This window comes from Haliotis cracherodii, unplaced genomic scaffold (assembly GCF_022045235.1).
Source record: "Haliotis cracherodii isolate W230 unplaced genomic scaffold, xgHalCrac1.p SCAF_4, whole genome shotgun sequence".
Classification (NCBI taxonomy): Eukaryota; Metazoa; Mollusca; class Gastropoda; order Lepetellida; family Haliotidae; genus Haliotis; species Haliotis cracherodii.
The window spans coordinates 16,593,643-16,615,071 of NW_027266297.1; the positions used below are offsets into that span (position 1 = coordinate 16,593,643).

At 39.1% G+C, this 21,429-nt stretch overlaps 1 protein-coding gene across 1 annotated transcript in view; it reads right to left on the reverse strand.

Moving 5' to 3' along the window:
• LOC139480584 (pikachurin-like) overlaps positions 1–21,429 on the reverse strand; it is a 150,042-nt gene that overhangs the window by 70,958 nt on the left and 57,655 nt on the right. Inside the window, exon 2 of the mRNA XM_071263726.1 lies at positions 5,351–5,467. Within this exon, the coding sequence (XP_071119827.1) occupies positions 5,351–5,467 (117 nt within the window). The remainder of the gene's footprint in view (positions 1–5,350; positions 5,468–21,429) is intronic.

Genomic DNA, 21,429 nt, shown 5'->3' on the forward strand with positions numbered 1-21,429 from the left:
CTCGTGCTCAGGCAATGGGTTTATATTGATGACTTCATAACACTTTGGTCTTTTTATCTGGTTAAAGCTCACTTTTTATGTTACTTGGATCACAGGTCATCATTGTCCAATTTTGAAAGAGTTGGTTTTACTGTTTGCTTTTTGAACAGTTCTTATTCAACTAAAGCACCAGATCTAGACCTGTCAGCGCCATGTGTCAACAGAGAAAAGCAGGGATGGAAATGTATTTTTGGTTTCAAGTGTGCCTTGGGCAGTGAACAAAGTATGTGCCCTATGGAACTTAAGTGTGCCAACAAGAAGTATATCTTTTATCCATCTTCAAATTCGGCGAACATCATTTCACCACAAACCTGTGAAGATCCAAGTTAGAATTGGCCTTCTGCAACCCATGCTTGTCATAAGAGGCAACTAACAGGATCGGGTGGTCTGACTGGCTGACATGGTTAATGCATGTCATCATATCCCAATTGTGTGGATTGATACTCATGATGTCAATCATGTCACCTTTTATGGCAAGCATGGGTTGCTGAAGACCTATTCTCTATCCGGATCTCCACGGTGCTCTAATACAAGGAACTTCAAACCCGGAAAGGGATATACAAACCTCCATCACCATCTGCCATAATTTATACATTACAAGCACATCTAATGACCATTCAAAGAACAAGCACTTCTACTTCTCACTGGTCTGCTCTAAGTGATTTCTTCCCCCTTATCTCCAGGAGGTTTTAACTCCAGTTCTGAAGTCTTCTCCAGATGAATACCATTCATTCAACAACAACATGTCAATATCTCCCAATTGATATGCAATGCAATCTGAAGTACCACATTTGCCTCCTAGAATAACTGCTTCAGCATAAGCAACCTTCAACCTTTTTCCCAAGAGATTCTTAACTCTGTCAAAGAACCATTCCAGGACATATTCTTGGAGACAAATCACTTCCTCCATTCTTAATGGCATGAGTTTCCTTCGATGTATTGAGTAAGAACCACTCTCCCCCTCCACTTTGAAACTTGGTCTATCCCCTCCTTAACCCAGTTCATTTCTCAGGAAATCAGGTAATTGGATGACTGAGCATGTAAAAACTGTATGGGGGAAAAGTATGTTTTAGTTCCTATGACTTTCTGGTTTGTCAGTACACCCTGTTCAATTTAAGAGCCATCAAAATTGTTTCATTTTGTTTGTTGCTTAACGATGCATTCAGTAATATACTTTTCAACTTTTCAAAGGGATAATCAACTTTGGATTGTATCAAAAAAATACAACTGACATATGAGAACCGGATTTGTGCATCATTGAAAGAGAAAATATTCCTACCTGAAGTGCGGTATATTTCAGCTAACATGATGGTGAACTGTAAATAATTGATTCTAGACAAGACATCCCAGTGGCTGACATAATGAGCAACGTTCCCCTCCATCAGGGTATGATGACACACACAATCAATAGAGCTAGAAAGCCTGACCACCAGATCCATTTGGTTGCCTCTTATGACCAGGATACGTTGCTGGGGGCCTTTTCTGACCTGGAATCCCCATGGTTGACCAACAAAACTGAGGCTTGGTGGATACAAAGCATGACTGGTTGACAAAGATCTTTAAACTGATGGCTTCAATTGTTCCTCTATCAAATTGTTTGTCTGGTCAGGACTTCACTATTTCGGACAGTAGTGATACACTGTCTGTCACAATGGTGAATATTTACAGAATTTAACAGCAGAATGTGATACAAATAAGGGAACATTGTTAAACCTCTTCCAAATGATTCAATAACAGGTAAAATATCTGCTATTGAACCACAGCACAAAATGTGTAAAATACGGTAATTTCATGGAACTGTTGACAAAGTTAGAGAAACCCAGACAAATTTGATTTAGCCATGAACTCCCTCTATCAGTATGTTAACTTACAAAACATAATTTGAGATCCTCATTCGCAAAAAGTTCTCCCTTACTACTTTGATGTTCTGTACAAACCTTGCATGATTTACACCCATATCTCTCGTCCCGTTCTCACTGGTGGGATAAGCGAGGGTAAAAACTAATGGGCAAATCACTTTACACACAAATAGCAAACTAAAGTTCATCATCCATGAAAGTATCCTAACTTACATCAATCACAACTGGTGGTGGTGCTTCTTTTCCACACAACCATGCAGCAAAAACGTGGATATTGTTGGTACTTGCCACGATCAATAATTTCAATGATTCTGAAGATCTTCATGGCAAAAACTACAGACTTCATTTCGTGAAACCAATCCTGACAAAAATCCGACTTTCTGGATTGAGACTGAATCAATGATGCATGATTTGAATGACGCCATATCATTCACAGCCAGTTGCTATAGAAACTAGCTGAAAATTTGCGTGGAGAAAAATAGATGTGAAATACTCATTTCAAGGAAACCATTAATTACAAATTCTTTCCCTATTTCAACATTAAAACCTTACCATATTCAGGAGAAGATTTAAAAAATGTATTTTTACATCAAAGCTGTGAGTTTTATAAGATTTTACAGTAACTGACAAATTTCAAACTTTGGATTCTCTTTCTTTTTTTCTTGTTCTTTTGAATAAAATCATGGAACCATATTAACTGCACAGCCAACTTTAACCTTTCTACAAATGGAGCACCTGTCTGGCAAGTATTCATTCCTCCATTAATGATAACACAACTTCCACTCCATTACTACTGGATCTTTGAAACATTGTGTTCATCATCTTCTCTACTCTGAACACCATTGTCCACACTGGCAAAATGAAATATCTGATTCAAAAATTAACCAATAAACCAAAAAACCTTAAATCTATACATTTCCTGATAGGTTTATCAAAAAATCTATGATAGGCTTTAAGAAGTGTCAAGAACATACAGACATAAAACTATATGACAACTTCTGTATTATTTTGTAACAACGCTTTGGGGCTAAAATAATCCCCAGCAACCTATGCTGGTTGTAAGAGGTGAACCAATGGATCAGGTGGCTAGGCTCTGTGACTTGGATGATTGCATGTCATTATACCCCGAAGGCTTGAATCGTTGCTCATCATATCAATCACTAGATTGTCTGGTCCAAGTTTGATTATTTCCAGGCTACCGTCACAGAGCTAGAATACTGATGAGTACGGCATTGAACAACAAGCTAACAAAATCACCTGATGAAGGTGATACAAGAGGTAGCCTTGAAGTGTCGTTACAAAACGATAAACAAGTTATTCGTCATAAAATTTCATGTCTTCACATCACCAACATCTCTACAGTATCACACACAGACTTCACTATAACACCATGAATTCCTAATAAATCATACTTCTGTCACTTATTTGTACAGAAATGGAAGACCATTTGTACGTCTCAAGGATCAAATACCGAATGCTCCTTAACAATCTGATGTATTATTTTTTTTAATTTGACACAAAATGAATTCACTGTTATTTCATCATAAAATGCATTTCTGGTTTTAAAACAATTTATTAAGATGAACAGACCATCACAGACCATCACTGACTACATGAACCCCTATGCCTATGAAACTCCAACACTGGCAACACATGTTCAAATAACATAGATTATTCACCAAGAGTAATCCCTCTCAGTAGAACTTGTCACGTTAACAATACACTAATCCCTTATATCCAAGCTATTTTCAAAGTTCAGGTTAATCATCAACTCTGCCTGTAGACTATAATTGACTTAAATACAAGGCATTAACAGACACTGCTTGACCTTGTACTGCATGCAGTTCACTTCACTCTGGGACCCCATGGAATCTCACAAATAGATGCAATTTGAAACCAGTTACCGATACTGAGATCCGTGCGTGACTCATCAGTGACAGCTAGAACAATGCTTACTGACTCCACAAAGTGTCAAATCTCTTCCAGAAGGAGAGACATGAAAGTATTGTTCTGTCAATAAAATCAGGAAATGTACACTGAAATACTGTCATCCTATCTTTAATGTTCATACAATATGAAAGTAAATCCAGAACAATGAGGATCTATACAGAGACATTTATTACAACCACTCACGAGCTGAAGATGGCATTAGTGTTTGTGTTTGCCAAACACATTCCATTTCTCCAGCTGAATGTAACTACATTGAGTTTTGCATATTTATACTTCTCAAAAGAAGTTAAGGATCACCCGATTCTTTCATAATGGTAAAGTAAATCTGTCATGACATGAGAGATTACCTATAGTAATATGAAAGAATCAGGTGATCCTTAACTTCTTCTGAGGAGTATATATCACAGAGACAGATCAAAGTCTCGGGGGGGGGGGGGAGGGGGGGGTCAAAGTCACAAAGATACACACACATGGAACTGACATTGGTTGACGGCATGATGTCAGAAGAATGGGGGTGGGGGCGGTGTGTTCATTCCTGCAACAATCCCCAAACCCTACATGCAACAACCCCCCCACCCCCTGCAACAAACCCTACACCTTCATTCTCATTAAAATCAGATCTCGCTATCGCTAAATAAAGATCTGAGGAGATCCCTTTACAGGTCATGTCAGAACGACCTTTCATCCGACCAATCAAACCGTCGCTTACCAGAACATGGAAGTGACAGTCGAAATGTGTTTTCTTATCATGCAACCTCTAAAAAAGTTAACATGGAGTATACCAAATGACAGTTACAGCCTGTATGACTGATTCCATCAAAAGTATCGTCTATCTCTCGCTTCCGTGGGATAAACATATGAACGGAGGAGGCGTTGCACAGTATGTGGGAAGCACTGCCATACAATTTCAACCATGTATTAGACATTCCGGAATGTTCGTTTGTTCAATTTTCAAAATTTTAATCGAGAATTGTGTCAACATATTTTTCAAGCGTAGTCTTAAATGGAACTCACCAGATTGAAATGAGTGCTGTAAACTCAAGAAAGCTGCTTTCTAAATGGCTGATGTCGACTTCTTGTTAGTCATTTCAGTGGTCATTCAAAATTCGCGAAAGGTCGTTCTCACATGACCCGTAATGGGATGTCCTCAGATCTTTGTTTAGCGGCAGTGAGAACTTAGATCTGATTTTAATGAGATTGACCACCCCTTGAAACAAACACCACTCCCTGCAAAAAAAAAAACACCCCCTGTAAGAAACCCCCACCCTCTGCAACGAACACCACTTCCTGCAACAAAGCTACATCTCAGCAATCAACAACCAGTGGTTGATGATGTGAACAACACTTGACGCAAGTTGGACACAATCAGCCATGACAATAGGTCGTACGCTGTCACCTAGCTGTTGACGTTACCCGACTTTCTGGCCTTCTGATCTACCTTCTAACTAGCCATTACACCAAGCATGAGAACACATGGGTTCAGTCATGATGACAAGACATACCTGAGCAGGACATTCCGTCCTTGTTGAGGACATAGCCCTCCCTGCAGTGGCAGATGAAGCCCCCATCGTAGATGTCCTGACACTCGTGGATGCATGGGTTGGACTGGTTACAGTTACCTGAAAAAGCAACACAACATTTACTTACAGAGCACAGGACACATATTTCTTGTTAATTTCTGAGACCCCAAGATGTCTCATGACAATTACGTAAACTGGATGTATACTTCACCAAGATATCATAGTTTCAAAATTACTGCTACTTACAGTGAGTGAGTGAGTGAGTGAGTTTGGTTTTACGCCGCTTTTAGCAATATTCCAGCAATATCATGGCTGGGGACACCAGAAATGGGCTTCACACATTGTACCCATGTCGGGATTCGAACCCGGATCTTCGGCGTGACGAACGAACACTTTAACCACTAGGCTACCCGACCGCCCCTACTGCTACTTACAAGAGTACCGCTTATTGAAACTGGCAGAGGTTTCGGCATCAGTGCAACATTCACAGGTCATTTGTAAGTGTGTATATCATCGGCATGTATATATATATATCTGCCACCCAATCCATTCAGATGCCTCTTATGGCAGGCATAGGTTGTTTAATAGTGACCAATTTAGGTCTAGACTAAAAGGGATCCAGTGCATCCGATCAATTAAAGAAAGAAATCCCAAAAAACATCTTTGAAAGTAAATATGCATGGGGAGAAGGACGTTAGTAATATGAAGAAATTAATTATACCAGTTATGAAGAATACTACCCTTGACCCTTAGAGAAACATGGTAGGTTTGTCAGTGCAGTAGAAAACATGATTATACTCCTATATATCAGTAAGGTGTTATACAAAACAGAGTAGGTCTTTCACTAGGTCAGTCACTCATTTGGTCACTTGGTCAGTCGCTCACCCACCCACCCACCCACCCACCCACCCACCCACCCACCCACACAGCTCAGGTCCGCTGGTAATAAATTCCAACAGTTTATGTGTCAACTCATACTTTGAAATAATGAAGTAAAGCAATCAAATGAGACAAAATTCTGTTCAATCAAATCAAACAATCTTCAATATACAGTCAACCCTGCCTCTAATATTCTGATTTATTTTCTTACATTCAGATTGATTCTAATATATTTAAGTTGGCCGTTTTTTATGTTTCCTTAGTCAGACACTATCTTCTCAATGACTAAAAAACAAGTCAAAACATTATGTAATACTCTTAAAATTATTTTCTCAAATTAAAATATGCTACCACGGCAACTACCTTCACATACACCAAGCAACCATAGAAAGAAAAACGCACTGTTTTTCTTTTATCAACCTCAGGTTTTTCACCACCGATTTAAATATGATTTGATCACCTCCACATCTCTCCCTTCTCTCGTCCACTGTTTTGTATGAACTATTAAATTGTGGACCCTCCACAGATGGCAGATTTCCCTGTCTTTAGATAACATACACTTCCTCCTGCTTGTCACTGAACTTTGATCTGAACCACAGACTTCAATTTTTCAAATTGAATATCACCTTATCCATTGAATTCAACAGCTTTAAAACTTAACTTCCAGAGAGTGAATAGAAAGCTTAATGTTTCATCAATGTGATTAAAAATTGATCATCTATATTACAAAATCAAACACATTAATCGCATTGGCTCACTCCCACGTCTTGATGCACTGCAGCTAAGCTAGGCCAAAGGAAGATATGGATTGCCATCCTATTCGGGAAGATTGTGTTAGGCTTTCACAATCAGAATGTGTCCCAAGGCAGTAGGTTACAGCTTCACTGCAATAAGATTAGCTGTATTACATGGGGCTAAGAGACCAAGTTGCTCGGGGAGACACTCATCCAGGATTCCACCATCTTTTTCCTACTGTCCAACACTGTACAGGAAGTCCTCTCGTCACACAGACAGCCAGTAAGATACCACACATGCCCACAACAACTAGCCTGAAGCCAGAGTCTAGCAAAATATCTACAGGACTAATAAAACCAAACCCTTGCACTAAGTAAGATGTATTGAATTCGGGCATGATTTGGGGGCTAGTTATAATTGGTGTGACTACAGGAATGGTGCTTGTTTCCAAAGCTACAGTAGCTAACAGAAATGTATTAGGCCAGCGCATTCACAGTTAGGTGACAAGCACCTATGCTTGTCGTAAGAGGCGACTAACGGGATCCGGTGGTCAGGCTTGCTGACTCGGTTGACCCATGTCATCATATCCCAATTGCAGAGGTCGATGCTCCAGACTCAATTATTTACAGACCACCATCATATAGCTAGAATATTGCTGAGTGCGGTGTTAAACTACAAACAAACAAACATTTAAGGTCATATACTGAAAAGACCCTCATCTTTCAGATTTATATTTTAGTGGTCAGTCTGAGGGACAAAGGTGGCCATTGAGCAGGATCAACTGTCTGGTTGGTAGACACGGAGAGTGTTGTACTGATAAAGTGACTTATAGTTGAGTTGAGTGAATTGAACATATCTGCAGTCACATTGTTGAAGAAGAACAAAATGAAAACACATCTCTTTTAAAACCATCTTGCTTAAAAACATATTACTTAATGTGAATTTGCAAAATAATGCAGCTTTACAGTAAAACACAAACGAATCTCAAAGACGAATCTCAAAAGATATCAGGTCTCATAAGAGTACATAACAAAAACTGTTATACTATAAAGGCAATAGTAGAATGTATCGAAGACTGGTGAAGCATATACACAGTATACTTGCATACAGCAAATGTTCATAACTACAAGGAGGATTGTTTCTTTGTTTGTTTAATGCTGCACTCAGCAATATTCCATCTGTATGAGGGCAGTCTGTAAACAATTGAGTCTGGACCAGACTCTCCAGTGATTGATATCAGGAGCATCTATCTACACAATTGTGATACGATGACATGCACTAACCAAGTCAGAGTCTGACCACCAGATCCTGTGAGTCTCCTGTTACAGCAAGCATGGGTTGCTGAAGACCTATTCTATCCAGGATCTTCACAGGTCACTAAGATGTTTGAATAGATTGGGGTAGAAAGTGGGTCTGATTTCACACACAAGTACAAAATATGAAGCCCACTTTAAGTTATATGATTTGAAGATTAGCAAAAAGTTTGTTAAAGTATGGGAGCATGATACAACAGTAACTTGGTCAGTAAGTCAAGTGCTATGGTAGCTTTGCACAAGAGATCTATGGATTGCAAAACAACATATCAATGGTATGACTAAAAACTGAAACCTAATCAAATGCCAGAATTGATGTGCTGAGAGAGGGATTGCAACAAGACCAGTTCCAATCAGTTTAGTTTCCACTCATAACACACTTTTTACAGCAGTGTCATCACTACTGGAAACACCACAATGACCATTAAAAAACTGACAATAGATCGATAAATGTTTTACATTTATCAAAATAAATTTCCTTTCAGCAAGCCAAACACAACCTCTCTCTATTTTCTCAGTTGTTTTTCCTTTTAATGAACTAGAACCCAACAAAAATGCTAGTATCTTAGGGATTGGGATGGAGCATCGGCCACATAGTGAAATGGAAGCAGCTCCTAATAACAAGAAATTTCTCTTCCTCTCCAAGGAATTCAAGCCAATTCTGAAAACGCTGTACACTTTTTGCAACACTCTAAATAGGTTTCCCTTCCTCAGCCAGGAAGCTAAAGACGTCATGGGTTTCAACCATCATCAAATTTTAAAACTCTCCCTGTTATATTAAAACACGCTTGTGCACAATCTCTAATCCAGCAGTATTCTGTACCCTTCTAAACTTTTAAAGGTATTGATATTTTCTTAAATTTTGTAACCCAGGAAAACAGAACATCGGAAACCCAAACCCCCAGACTTAAACACTAATGAGGCTTTTGCTTAAATTGGGAAAAATCAATATTGACTCGGTTTTGACAGAATCATTTATTCCTGGAGTTGTTAGTTACAAGAAATGTCATGTTCCCACTGAGATGGCCCAGCGATACACAGGTGATGCTGTCTGCCAGTCTGCTAGGTCATGACTGGCTTCATGGTAATTAACACACTTACAGAAGGGGACATCAAACAATGTTCAACTCAAACAGATCTAGACAGATATCCTGGGTTAGGGCTGAAGAAATAAATACTTGGCCCTTTAAGAGCACACATGACAATCCATAGTGTAACCTCATAAATTAAGTTGACAGAATCCTGCATGATTACCAGATTCATAGTAAGGTAACATTTTACACCAGCAAATAATAAGCCAATTACCTGATGGTGAGAGTTAATACCCTATGCAAATTTGACACATAAACCATCCGACTCAATTAGTGAGATTTTCAACATCAATCATATAAATGCCTTTTGCTAAATTCTTCACTAAGTTTGGGACTTAGTATCTGCTGATGTTGGTCTCACCGAAGTGGTAAACGTCTGAGACCTGCATCACTTCGGGCTTTCCTCCCACATTAAGCTGACACGCCATGATATGACTGGAATACTGTTAAATGTGATGTTAAACCCAACTCACTCACTCACTGATGTCTTAGTACACGAAGCCTATGTTTGATTTCAATATGACAGTGGTACTAAGCCTCTTGTACACGAAGCCTATGTTTGATTTCAATATGACAGTGGTACTAAGCCTCTTGTACACGAAGCCTCTGTTTGATTTCAATATGACAGTGGTACAAAGCCTCTTGTACACGAAGCCTATGTTTGATTTCAATATGACAGTGGTACTAAGCCTCTTGTACACGAAGCCTATGTTTGATTTCAATATGACAGTGGTACTAAGCCTCTTGTACACGAAGCCTATGTTTGATTTCAATCTGACAGTGGTACTAAGCCTCTTGTACACGAAGCATGTGTTTGATTTCAATCTGACAGTGGTACTAAGCCTCTTGTACACGAAGCCTATGTTTGATTTTAATATGACAGTGGTACTGAGCCTCTTGTACACGAAGCCTATGTTTGATTTCAATATGACAGTGGTACTGAGCCTCTTGTACACGAAGCCTATGTTTGATTTTAATATGACAGTGGTACTGAGCCTCTTGTACATGAAGCCTATGTTTGATTTTAATATGACAGTGGTACTGAGCCTCTTGTACATGAAGCATGTGTTTGATTTTAATATGACAGTGGTACTGAGCCTCTTGTACACGAAGCATGTGTTTGATTTCAATATGACAGTGGTACTAAGCCTCTTGTACATGAAGCACATTTTTTATTTTAATATGACCGTGGTACTGAGCCTCTTGTACACATAGCATGTGTTTGATTTCAATATGACAGTTGTACTGAGCCTCTTGTGCATGAAACATGTGTTTGATTTCAATATGACAGTGGTACTAAGCCTCTTGTACACGAAGCACGTGTTTGATTTCAATATGACAGTGGTACTGAGCCTCTTGTACACAAAGCCTACGTTTGATTTCAATATGACAGTGGTACTGAGCCTCTTGTACACACAGCCTACGTTTGATTTCAATATGACAGTGGTACTGAGCCTCTTGTACATGAAGCACATGTTCGATTTTAATATGACCGTGGTACTGAGCCTCTTGTACACATAGCATGTGTTTGATTTTAATATGACAGTTGTACTGAGCCTTTTGTACATGAAGCATGTGTTTGATTTCAATATGACAGTGGTACTGAGCCTCTTGTACACATAGCATATGTTTGATTTCAATCTGACAGTGGTACTGAGCCTCTTGTACACATAGCATGTGTTTGATTTCAATATGACAGTAGTACTGCTTAGTACTACTGTCATATTGAAATCAAACATTATACATTAATATGATGATTTTGATTGTGCAGATTGTAATAAAGAACCAGGGTTTGACCAAGCAATATAATACTAGCTCCATACGTTACACCATCCCTGTCCCAACAGTTGCAATATGGGTACCAAGAAGGTACCCAACTACTCGCCAGACATCTTATCCTTGATTCAAAATAACCTGTTGGCCTCAAAGTTTAATGAAATACAACATTCATACAACCTAACCACCTACATGGAAATAAATGGAAACTGAATTGCAATAACTGCAAGAAAAAAACAAGATTACTTCAGTATACAATCACAAATAAAACAACACTTTTCATTTTTCTAAATCCTACACTCAAATTATTCCATCAAGATGACTACTTCAAGGAAAAACAAAGAAATACCTGTGCATACCAATTAGAAACAAATGACATCACCACTTTTCCTTTTTGCAAAATCTCCCAGCGGCAATATAACAGATCTTAACAGTAGCAGCCAATGCACCTTTTAACCTTGCCAACTGCAACACATGAAGAAATGGATGGCACAAGCTCAAGCATCCAGACAAATATATGTTTCAGTCACTCTTACTTAACGCTTCAAGGAGATAATGGGAGGCTCACTGGCACTTGCAATGCTAACTTTCTCATCAAGCAAACCAGCACTTTATAAAGGGCTAAGACACCTTGAACAAATCAAAGTAGTCTGTCTTCTAAGTTGTAATCAATTGATCTAGCTGCAATACCTTAAGGAAAGATAAAACATTCAGAATGCATAGACAGCGCCACTTTCAGACCCTTGGGATACAGATGGAGCTTGTACTGTTGCTGATCTGCAGCAGTGGAATCTTATACAGTTGATACCACTGATAAAGATCAGCAAACGTACAAGTCCCACTGATAAAGATCAGCAAACGTACAAGTCACACTGATGAAGATCAGCAACCGTACAAGTCACACTGATGAAGATCAGCAACCGTACAAGTCACACTGATGAAGATCAGCAACCGTACAAGTCACACTGATGAAGATCAGCAACCGTACAAGTCACACTGATGAAGATCAGCAACCGTACAAGTCACACTGATGAAGATCAGCAACAGTACAAGTCCCACTACTGAAGATCAGCAACAGTACAAGTCCCACTACTGAAGATCAGCAACAGTACAAGTCACACTGATAAAGATCAGCAACAGTACAATTCCCACTACTGAAGATCAGCAACAGTACAAGTCCCACTGCTGATGATCAGCAACAGTACAAGTCCCACTACTGAAGATCAGCAACAGTACAAGTCCCACTACTGAAGATCAGCAACCGTACAAGTTCCACTACTGAAGATCAGCAACAGTACAAGTTCCACTGCTGAAGATCAGCAACAGTACAAGTCCTACTGCTGAAGATCAGCAACAGTACAAGTTCCACTGCTGAAGATCAGCAACAGTACAAGTTCCACTGCTGAAGATCAGCAACAGTACAAGTCCTACTGCTGAAGATCAGCAACAGTACAAGTCACACTGATAAAGATCAGCAACAGTACAAGTCCCACTACTGAAGATCAGCAACAGTACAAGTTCCACTGCTGAAGATCAGCAACAGTACAAGTCCTACTGCTGAAGATCAGCAACAGTACAAGTTCCACTGCTGAAGATCAGCAACAGTACAAGTCACACTGATGAAGATCAGCAACAGTACAAGTTCCACTGCTGATGATCAGCAACAGTACAAGTCCCACTACTGAAGATCAGCAACAGTACAAGTCACACTGATGAAGATCAGCAACTGCACAAGCCCCCCTGATCAGTTGTATGATAACACAGTTTCAACTGCGGGCACGCACACAGAAGCATCAAGATGAACCATTTCAAACTACAACCAATCAAAAGCAGATACAGTTCCAACATCAAAACAAATTAAAGGATAGGAAGTCAATACTTTCATAACTCTCCTGTCAATTTGGGATAAATCTAACAAATAACGTATGACACTTGCTCAGATCCAATTCCATCATTTGAACAGATATTTGAAAGAGACTAATTTGATTTGACAGTTACATTAACTGTGTCTGACTGATAATTCTTCATTAAAGTTATTTTTCATCCTTTGCTAGTGAATGCTTGCTGTTCTTAAAAAAAACGTTCTAAACTGTTCAATGCAATATTCTCCTAAAACTTAAACTATGTCTAAATATTGAGATACCATGACAATTAACTTCAATGCAATCTGTGTACAAAATGTTGAGTCTACAAGCCCACGCTTGGCTCCTCACATTATAGTCTTATTAAAGGGGCGATTAAAAACTGAGTTTACTAGATCGAATAGGATTTTACTGACTCTTTACAATTGGCTAAGGTCACAAATAATGCATGATAATGAAAAGACCCTCATACTCCCATACGGTGAGACTACATTCCTACAACAAACTTGAAAAAAAAAAGGTTTTTGAAATCTTATGAAATCAACTAAAATTCCAACTCAATTTCATCAAAGGTTCCAAAGATCCTCTGATGACATAATGGCAACAATCCTGCCATCTGGGATTCAATTACAATATCAATTTGCATATTCATGAGATATTACCAATCCCTTCTCCCAGACACGGTAGGCCAGAGGTCAATAGGACTGATGATGACCATATTCAATCTAGCAGCAGAATCGGGATGAAATCTCCAACAGGGCTGGTCAGCATTGCTCCATAATCACACCTTTATAACCCAAGCTCTCTCTGTGATGGCGGCAACATGGCATATAATGACTTCAACTACAAGATGAAATGTTAAGCCGACATGGATCACACGGATCGAGTCGGCCTCAACGCAGGTGCACCGTAGGTCAGCCGTTGGCGCCAAGCTCACAGAACCAAACTGGTTGTTTTTTATGTGGTGGAGATTAAGGAAGTTTATGGATGTAATTACAACTTATAGCAATGTATTGAAATGAATAGAAATTTATTGAACTGATAAGAACACATTTCACAGTTTGTACACAAATGTTCTGGAGTTTATGTCTGTGAAAACATTGGTTAATGAGATTTCCTGACTGACGGTGCCGTGTTGGTTAATCACAAGCCCTGAATTAATTCCACGGAGCTGGTGATTAAACAAACAAAGCAGCAATGAACTTTTCTCACAGATACATTCATTTATGTTTAGCCTTCTACATTTTACAACATAGTTTTTTCCACTTTATACAGAATCCGTTACATCTTTACTTTTACGAAATATTAGCCATAGCTCAAGAATTCTTTAGAGATAATATCATAACCTTACACAATAAAACCTTCCAGTCGTAATGGCGACCGACCAAATGTGCCTGGATAACAAATGACTTTCACTGAATTCATTCTTTCAAAAAGCATCTCTTTTTTAGCAATTGAAAATATTACACAAAAATTCACAAAAACCCATTACTTAAACCTTAATTTATTAATCAATAAAATAAGCATTCTAATCCTAAATTTATTTTGATGACTTCTTTAAATGTTAAGAGCTCCAGTTCTCTCAACTGTATATTATAATAAAGCTGAAGGAAACACTCAAGTCAGAAGTTAGTAGCACATTCTTCCCATCAGTAGAATGACAAACTCTCTGGCAAACCAAACAACACTTAGATATGCATCTGAGAGTGTTTCCCTCCAACTAATATTAACATTTATCAAGCATTTATTCCAAGCATGATGATAACTCATAAAAGCGTTTCCATCCCTGGGTGACCAATCTCTGTGTAAGTCTGGTATTCATTACACTCGCTAGCAAACCTGCCACAGGATTACTATAGGGACACAATCAACAGTATATGAGGGCTTCCTCCCCTGGTCCCTTGACTCAGTGTTAGACAGATTGGATGGTTCTTCCACTCCTCAGAGGCTTGAACTTCCCTCCCACTGCCATCACACTAGGCACACACACTTATTTACATGGAAATTACTGGCCTGGGTATTGATACAGAGGTTTAAGTTAACTGAAGTAGCTCTTTGAGCTTATACCATTTGTGTATTTCATGACTCTGGCTCTGGTTAAAACATGGATTTATTTATCCCCTGGGTGATAAAAGTGTTTATAGTCCTGCTGCAATCTGGGCTGAGTAATCGAGCCTTGAATTAATGGTATACACTTGCAACATTCATCATAGGTCTAGCATATGGACAAGACTTCATATTCCGAATCAGTGTTTAATCCTAATTTGATTTTTCATACGCAGCAATAACATAAAATAACTTGTATTACATCTAAGTACAAAGAATCACAAGCAAACCAAATATTTGTAAACCTTGTATATAAGGCATGTTGGTGTGGACAAGGGCATGGACGTGGGTGGAAATGAGGACGTGGGTGGGGATGAGGACGTGGGTGGGAATGAGGACGTGGATGGGGATGAGGACATAGACATGGGTGGGGATGAGGACATGGATGTGGGTGGGGATGTGGATGGGGATGAGGACATGGGTGGAGATGAGGGCATGGACGTGGGTGGGGATGAGGACGTGGGTGGGGATGAAGGTGGGGATGAGGGCATGGATGTGGGTGGGGATGAGGACGTGGGTGGGGATGAGGGCATGGATGTGGGTGGGGATGAGGACGTGGGTGGGGATGAGGGTGGGGATGAGGGCATGGGTGGGGATGAGGGCATGGATGTGGGTGGGGATGAGGACGTGGGTGGGGATGAGGGCATGGATGTGGGTGGGGATGAGGACGTGGGTGGGGATGAGGGTGAGGATGAGGACGTGGGTGGGGATGAGGGCATGGATGTGGGTGGGGATGAGGACGTGGGTGGGGATGAGGGCATGGATGTGGGTGGGGATGAGGACGTGGGTGGGGATGAGGGTGGGGATGAGGGCATGGATGTGGGTGGGGATGAGGACGTGGGTGGGGATGAGGGCATGGATGTGGGCATGAGGGCATGGATGTGGGGGTGGGCATGGGTTAACTTGGATTTGTGATGTGACAATACAATGAGCTACAATAAACTGCAGTAAAATTTCATGGACAAAAAACATCTTATTCCAAGGTACTAAAAAAAAAAACCAAAGCCAACGTAACAAATCCTATATACCGGTACATATCAATGATTGATGTCTTGTTCTAGATCAGTACAACTGTTATAGAATACAGATGAACTGGAAATCTAATTACATATTTATACTATTTCAAATTATTCTCACAGACTAAAAACCAAATCATTCATATATCACTCATAAAGTTTAAGGACAACCCGATTCTTTCATATTATCTAAGTCATGGCATGGCATTTTTTTCAGTAGCATTCATCGTTAATTCAAAATATCAGATGAACACAATTTGCCTGCCTGCCTGCCTGAAATTAGAACATGACCATGACCCGGAATAACCAAACCAAATTAACAGAGATTTCTGCGATGACAACAGATGACAAACAGGGAGAGGACATGTGATTGGAGAGAATTTCCATCGAAACCACATACCTATAGTGTTAGATTGTTCATTCACATTTATCTTAAAGACAGAGATTAATGCCTCAATTTACAGATATGGCCATGACAGGCAGCTGACAGGATTTCCTTGGCTCTGAATACTGTTGCGTGTTGACTTCAAAGACTCATTACATCTACCACCAGAGGCTACGGTCTTCCGCCAGCATCCTGTCTTCCTCACAGTAGCAGCTAGTGATCTCCACATAAACCACTGCCTCTCAGGGAACAGTCTGGAAATCACTGGGGCAATTAACAGGGATATTATTTTTCCACTTCACATACGACTTACAAAAATCGGGAATATTGGGGTAGACATAGTTTGATAAAAGTAAGATGCAACTGATAAAAATCAAACTGTTTCTAATACTATTTCTTGTACAACTGATTATGGATAAGTGACAGTAAGGAGGACTTCTGTTGAAAATCTGAAGATTTTATAAAGTGATGACAGCCAAAATACAGGATTCATGGCAATGGTGTAATACAGGTAGGATATTTACAGGAATTATGCTTCTGCTGGTGTGATGGAACTTAAGGAGCAGATCAGAATACCAACAATGCACCGGTTAATACTATTGGTAGTCTACAAAGGATAGAAATGCATTGCTTCTAAAGCTGGGGGGCGGGGGGGGCACTAGGGTGGCCCAGTCTAGACGTCTAAGGTGCCACAATTCGCTGTGTAGAGTTGCGTCCCTTGGGCACACCGAAACCTATGATTGTGGGTTCGAATCCCACATTCAGCTGACATGCCACGATATAACTGGAATACAGTTAAAAGCGGCGTTAAACCCCCCTCACTCACTCACTCATTCACTCTAAAGTGTGCCCTTAGGAACATAAGTCTGCATAAAAAATACTGTTGTTGTAATTTTACCTCCTTCTGTTTCAGTGAGATTCATAATACCGTTCTTATTCTGTGAATCTTCAAAAATATCTTGTGAATAATTGTGCCCATTGAGGTTCCAAATGTTTATCATTTTCCAGGTTTTTGTCTCGTTTATTTCTGAGCACATTCAACACTGGTTTCATATAATTAACACTGTCATGAGGAATACCACTCAAAATAAGTTAAAAAACACCCGATTCTTTCTTATCACTACAGTTAATCCGTCATGACATGGCAGATAAACTCTTGTAATATGAAAGAATCAGATGTTCCTTAACTTTTTTTTAGCAGTATAAACTGTAAACATATTCTTTGGTGTGCACTTCTTGCACCAGGAACTTATTTAACCATGATTTGATGATTTAAACTGTAAATTCAGCTCTAAAATATAAGGCATGTCTCAAACTATATTAATAGTGTATCGGACACTTTTGTTAAATACCACTCAAGGTTAGCAAAGGATGTTTCTTAAAAATGTTATCACATCATTGTCCTTGTTAAACATTAAACTATTCAGCAGTTTTCTATATGCTATTGTGGATTTCCTTTTTCAAAATCTTGTGTAGTATAGATAACTAAACATCAGATCATGGCCTTAAACATGAATTCTCAGTACATACTCGTAAACTTCAAACATATAATGAAATATGAAAACCTACTGCAATTTCATAAAGATATAATCATAAATTTAATCTTCTGATATTTTTCAAGTTTTTGATCATCATGATGTTAATAATTTCAAGCAATAATAGCAAGTATGGCATATGTGACCCTGTAGAATACAAAGACCATATATTTTCAATTAACATGTGAACAACTGTCTAAATCAATAATAACTACATAAATAGCTACAGAAATGTGTTTAGTCACTGGAGCATGGCGGCAGTACTCAAGGGGTTAACACGGACATGATCACAACATGGCCACAGAGGGAAATCAGAAGTATACACACTTCGGACAGAAATTTTCAGTCTGGGCCAAAAACATTTCAGGTCTACTTGCCCCAAATTGTCTCTTGGCATACTTATCAGAAGATTGTAGTATTAATATATGGGCTATTATTAGCTGAGCAAAAGAATGGACAATGACCAATGCTTTCAACAGAGATTTCTTATATGACTGTGGAAGGGATAAATATGTCACTTTTATATACACACCTTTCATCTAGCACAGAACACACAATATATGTAGCAAAAGCTGCAACTAAAATAATACAGCATTGGCATACATTATTCCTCAGAATAAAATAGTTTCAGATAAAAAAAAAATCCGATCATTGCATCAAAATTCTAAAGTTATATCATTGGGTAAGTTTTTACTGAATCATCAAGAGATTCCAAGAAAAACGTGTGTACATCTGATTGCTGTTTCCGGCTTAGTTTACGAGAAAATATACAAAGTAATCTTAATCCCTGCATATAAAACAATGCTTAGCAGAACAAAAAATACAATTTAAAATACAATGTCTGGAGAGATTTTTTTATCTCAAATTTCAATTTGTTCTGACCAAGTTTCTTATTACCCGTTCATTTATCTGAACTCACTGAAGGTGTCATATTTTTCTGTGCATAAAACTAAATAAATGTGTTTTCCAAAATACTGTGCACTATACCCAAGAAAATATGGTCACTATCAGTCTACTACAGCTGTCTACTACAGCAGGACCAGGAACACTAATTCAACATCATCATCTGCATCTGTCATTTGCCCTCACTACATTGTGGTAATAGGTTCATCAGCTTCAAGGTCAAGGCCATCCCAGAATGCACTATTTTCATGATTGCAGGGACTCCCAGGTTTGTTTGTTTGTTTGTTGTTTAATGCCGCAATCGGCAATATTCCAGCTATATGATGGCGGTCTGTAAATAATCAAGTCTGGACCAGACAATCCATTGGTTGACATCATGAGCATCAATCTACGCAATTGGGATACCATGACATGGATCAACCAAGTCAGCAAGCCTGACCACTCGGTCCTGTTACTCGCCTCTTATGAAAAGCATAGTCGCCTCTTATGGCAATCATGGGTTGCTGAAGACCTATTCTCTACCTCGATCTTCACGGGTGAGATCTGACTGAGGAGTGTCAGAAGTTGAATCCTGATAGAAGCACCTTCTATCCATATTTAATTCACTTCCAGCAGGTTCTAATAGCTAGGCCTCTTCTGAATCCTCTTGGTAAAACATTCATTTCTTTACAGGGTAAACAAACACATAGGTGATGCGCTGCAATTCTGTTAGCCATAAAGAAGAAGGAGAGAGGTGGTAATTCTGTGAGGCAGTCAATAGCTGACTCTGATGGCATGCCAGAACATTAACATTTCAACAGGCATTGCATCAGATGTGTTACCTACCTACTTCAATGTTATTTTGGTGGTGACGGTGTCCCCTTTGTTTTTGCTCTTCTTGTTCTTATCTGTTTTATATGCAAAGATCAGAGTGAGTGTGTGAATGATTTGGGTGTAATGTATCTTTGAACAGTATTCAGATACATCACAATGTCACCTCAGTGTTTGAAGAAGCCGAAAAATTTGAGAATTTAACCATTCTTGTAAAACCCATGAGCATGAGTAAGATACTGATGGACCAAGGAGCAAAATGTAGGCAGATCTTGAATTTGAAGTCATAACTTACAGATCCTGACACAGCTAAGGGAAGGAACTCTGCACAGTCTGTTGTTTGACTTCCTCTGCTAATTGGTGTTTAGGAGCCTTTACTGTTTAAAATTAAATATATATGTATTCGAGATCTATATCTGTTTTCCATTCCTCAGTGTTGCAGCGAATTTATTTCAATATGAAGTCACAAACAAGGATTAAATATCTGTTCAACCCATGCAACAAAGAGCTATATCCCATAAAAGATGTCTGTATTGATAATTATTATCATCCAGCAAAGTCTGAGGCATTGTAAACTTCACACTCCACAGTTCACCATGTTCCAACAACCAATGAAGCTGAATGTCAGTTGCACAAAAACACTTCATCAAAAAGTCTTGGCCAGATTACCAACTAAACAAAAAGCCATTTTCTCTATGTCGAAATATCACCTTGTTGTTGACTAAAATGTCTGTGCGTGTTCAAACATAGCTTAAAATAGACTCTTTCCAAAACAAATAAAGTAAGCACCAGCACATCTGTACATTCACAGCAAGACAATCAGTTGTTAGGAAGACAATACCACAACACAATAATTCCAGCACCACCCAAAGAGTGGAAATGCATTCATCAAATATTTGGCGCAGAAATTGATCTTCGAAAATGTACAAGGAACACAAGAGTGGAGACAAACATGCTTACATGCACTGACAAAGTTGTCCCTTGGCAAAATCACCAGTGCAGTTTATGTATCAATGCTACACATCAATAGGCACATTTTTCCCATGGTGCAATACACAGGGACACTATGGAGACGGGAGTTGTTGCACACACAAATTGAAATAAGAACACCCAAGAGTACAACTGGAGTGTCTATTATTCTCCTATCTCCTATGGCCTGACTGACCATATAAATATTATCAACATCAATTATTTGTTTTCCTAATTTTTGCTAATGCAAACCCATTCATCTCCAGACGACACTCTCCAAGGACTTGTCCACCTAAGCTATCAGTTTCATTCCAGGATCAACATTTATGTGTTTGTTGTTCAACACTGCACTCAGCAATATTCATGCAATATGACAGCATATATACTCAAATCTGGACCAGACAATCCAGTGATTGATATTAAGAACAATGATCTAAGCAATGAAGGTATGATGACATGCCTTCAACCAAGTCACAGAGCCTGACCACCCGATCTGTAAGTCGCCTTTTACAACCAACATAGATAGGTGGAGACAATTCTGTCCCGAAACCCCGCTGGAAAAACAAGCAGGGTTCTAGTTGGTTGGTTGGTTTGTTGTTTAATGCTGCACTCAGAAATATTCCAGCTATTTGACAGTGGTCTTAAATAATCGAGTCTAGGCCAGACAATTCAGTGATTAAT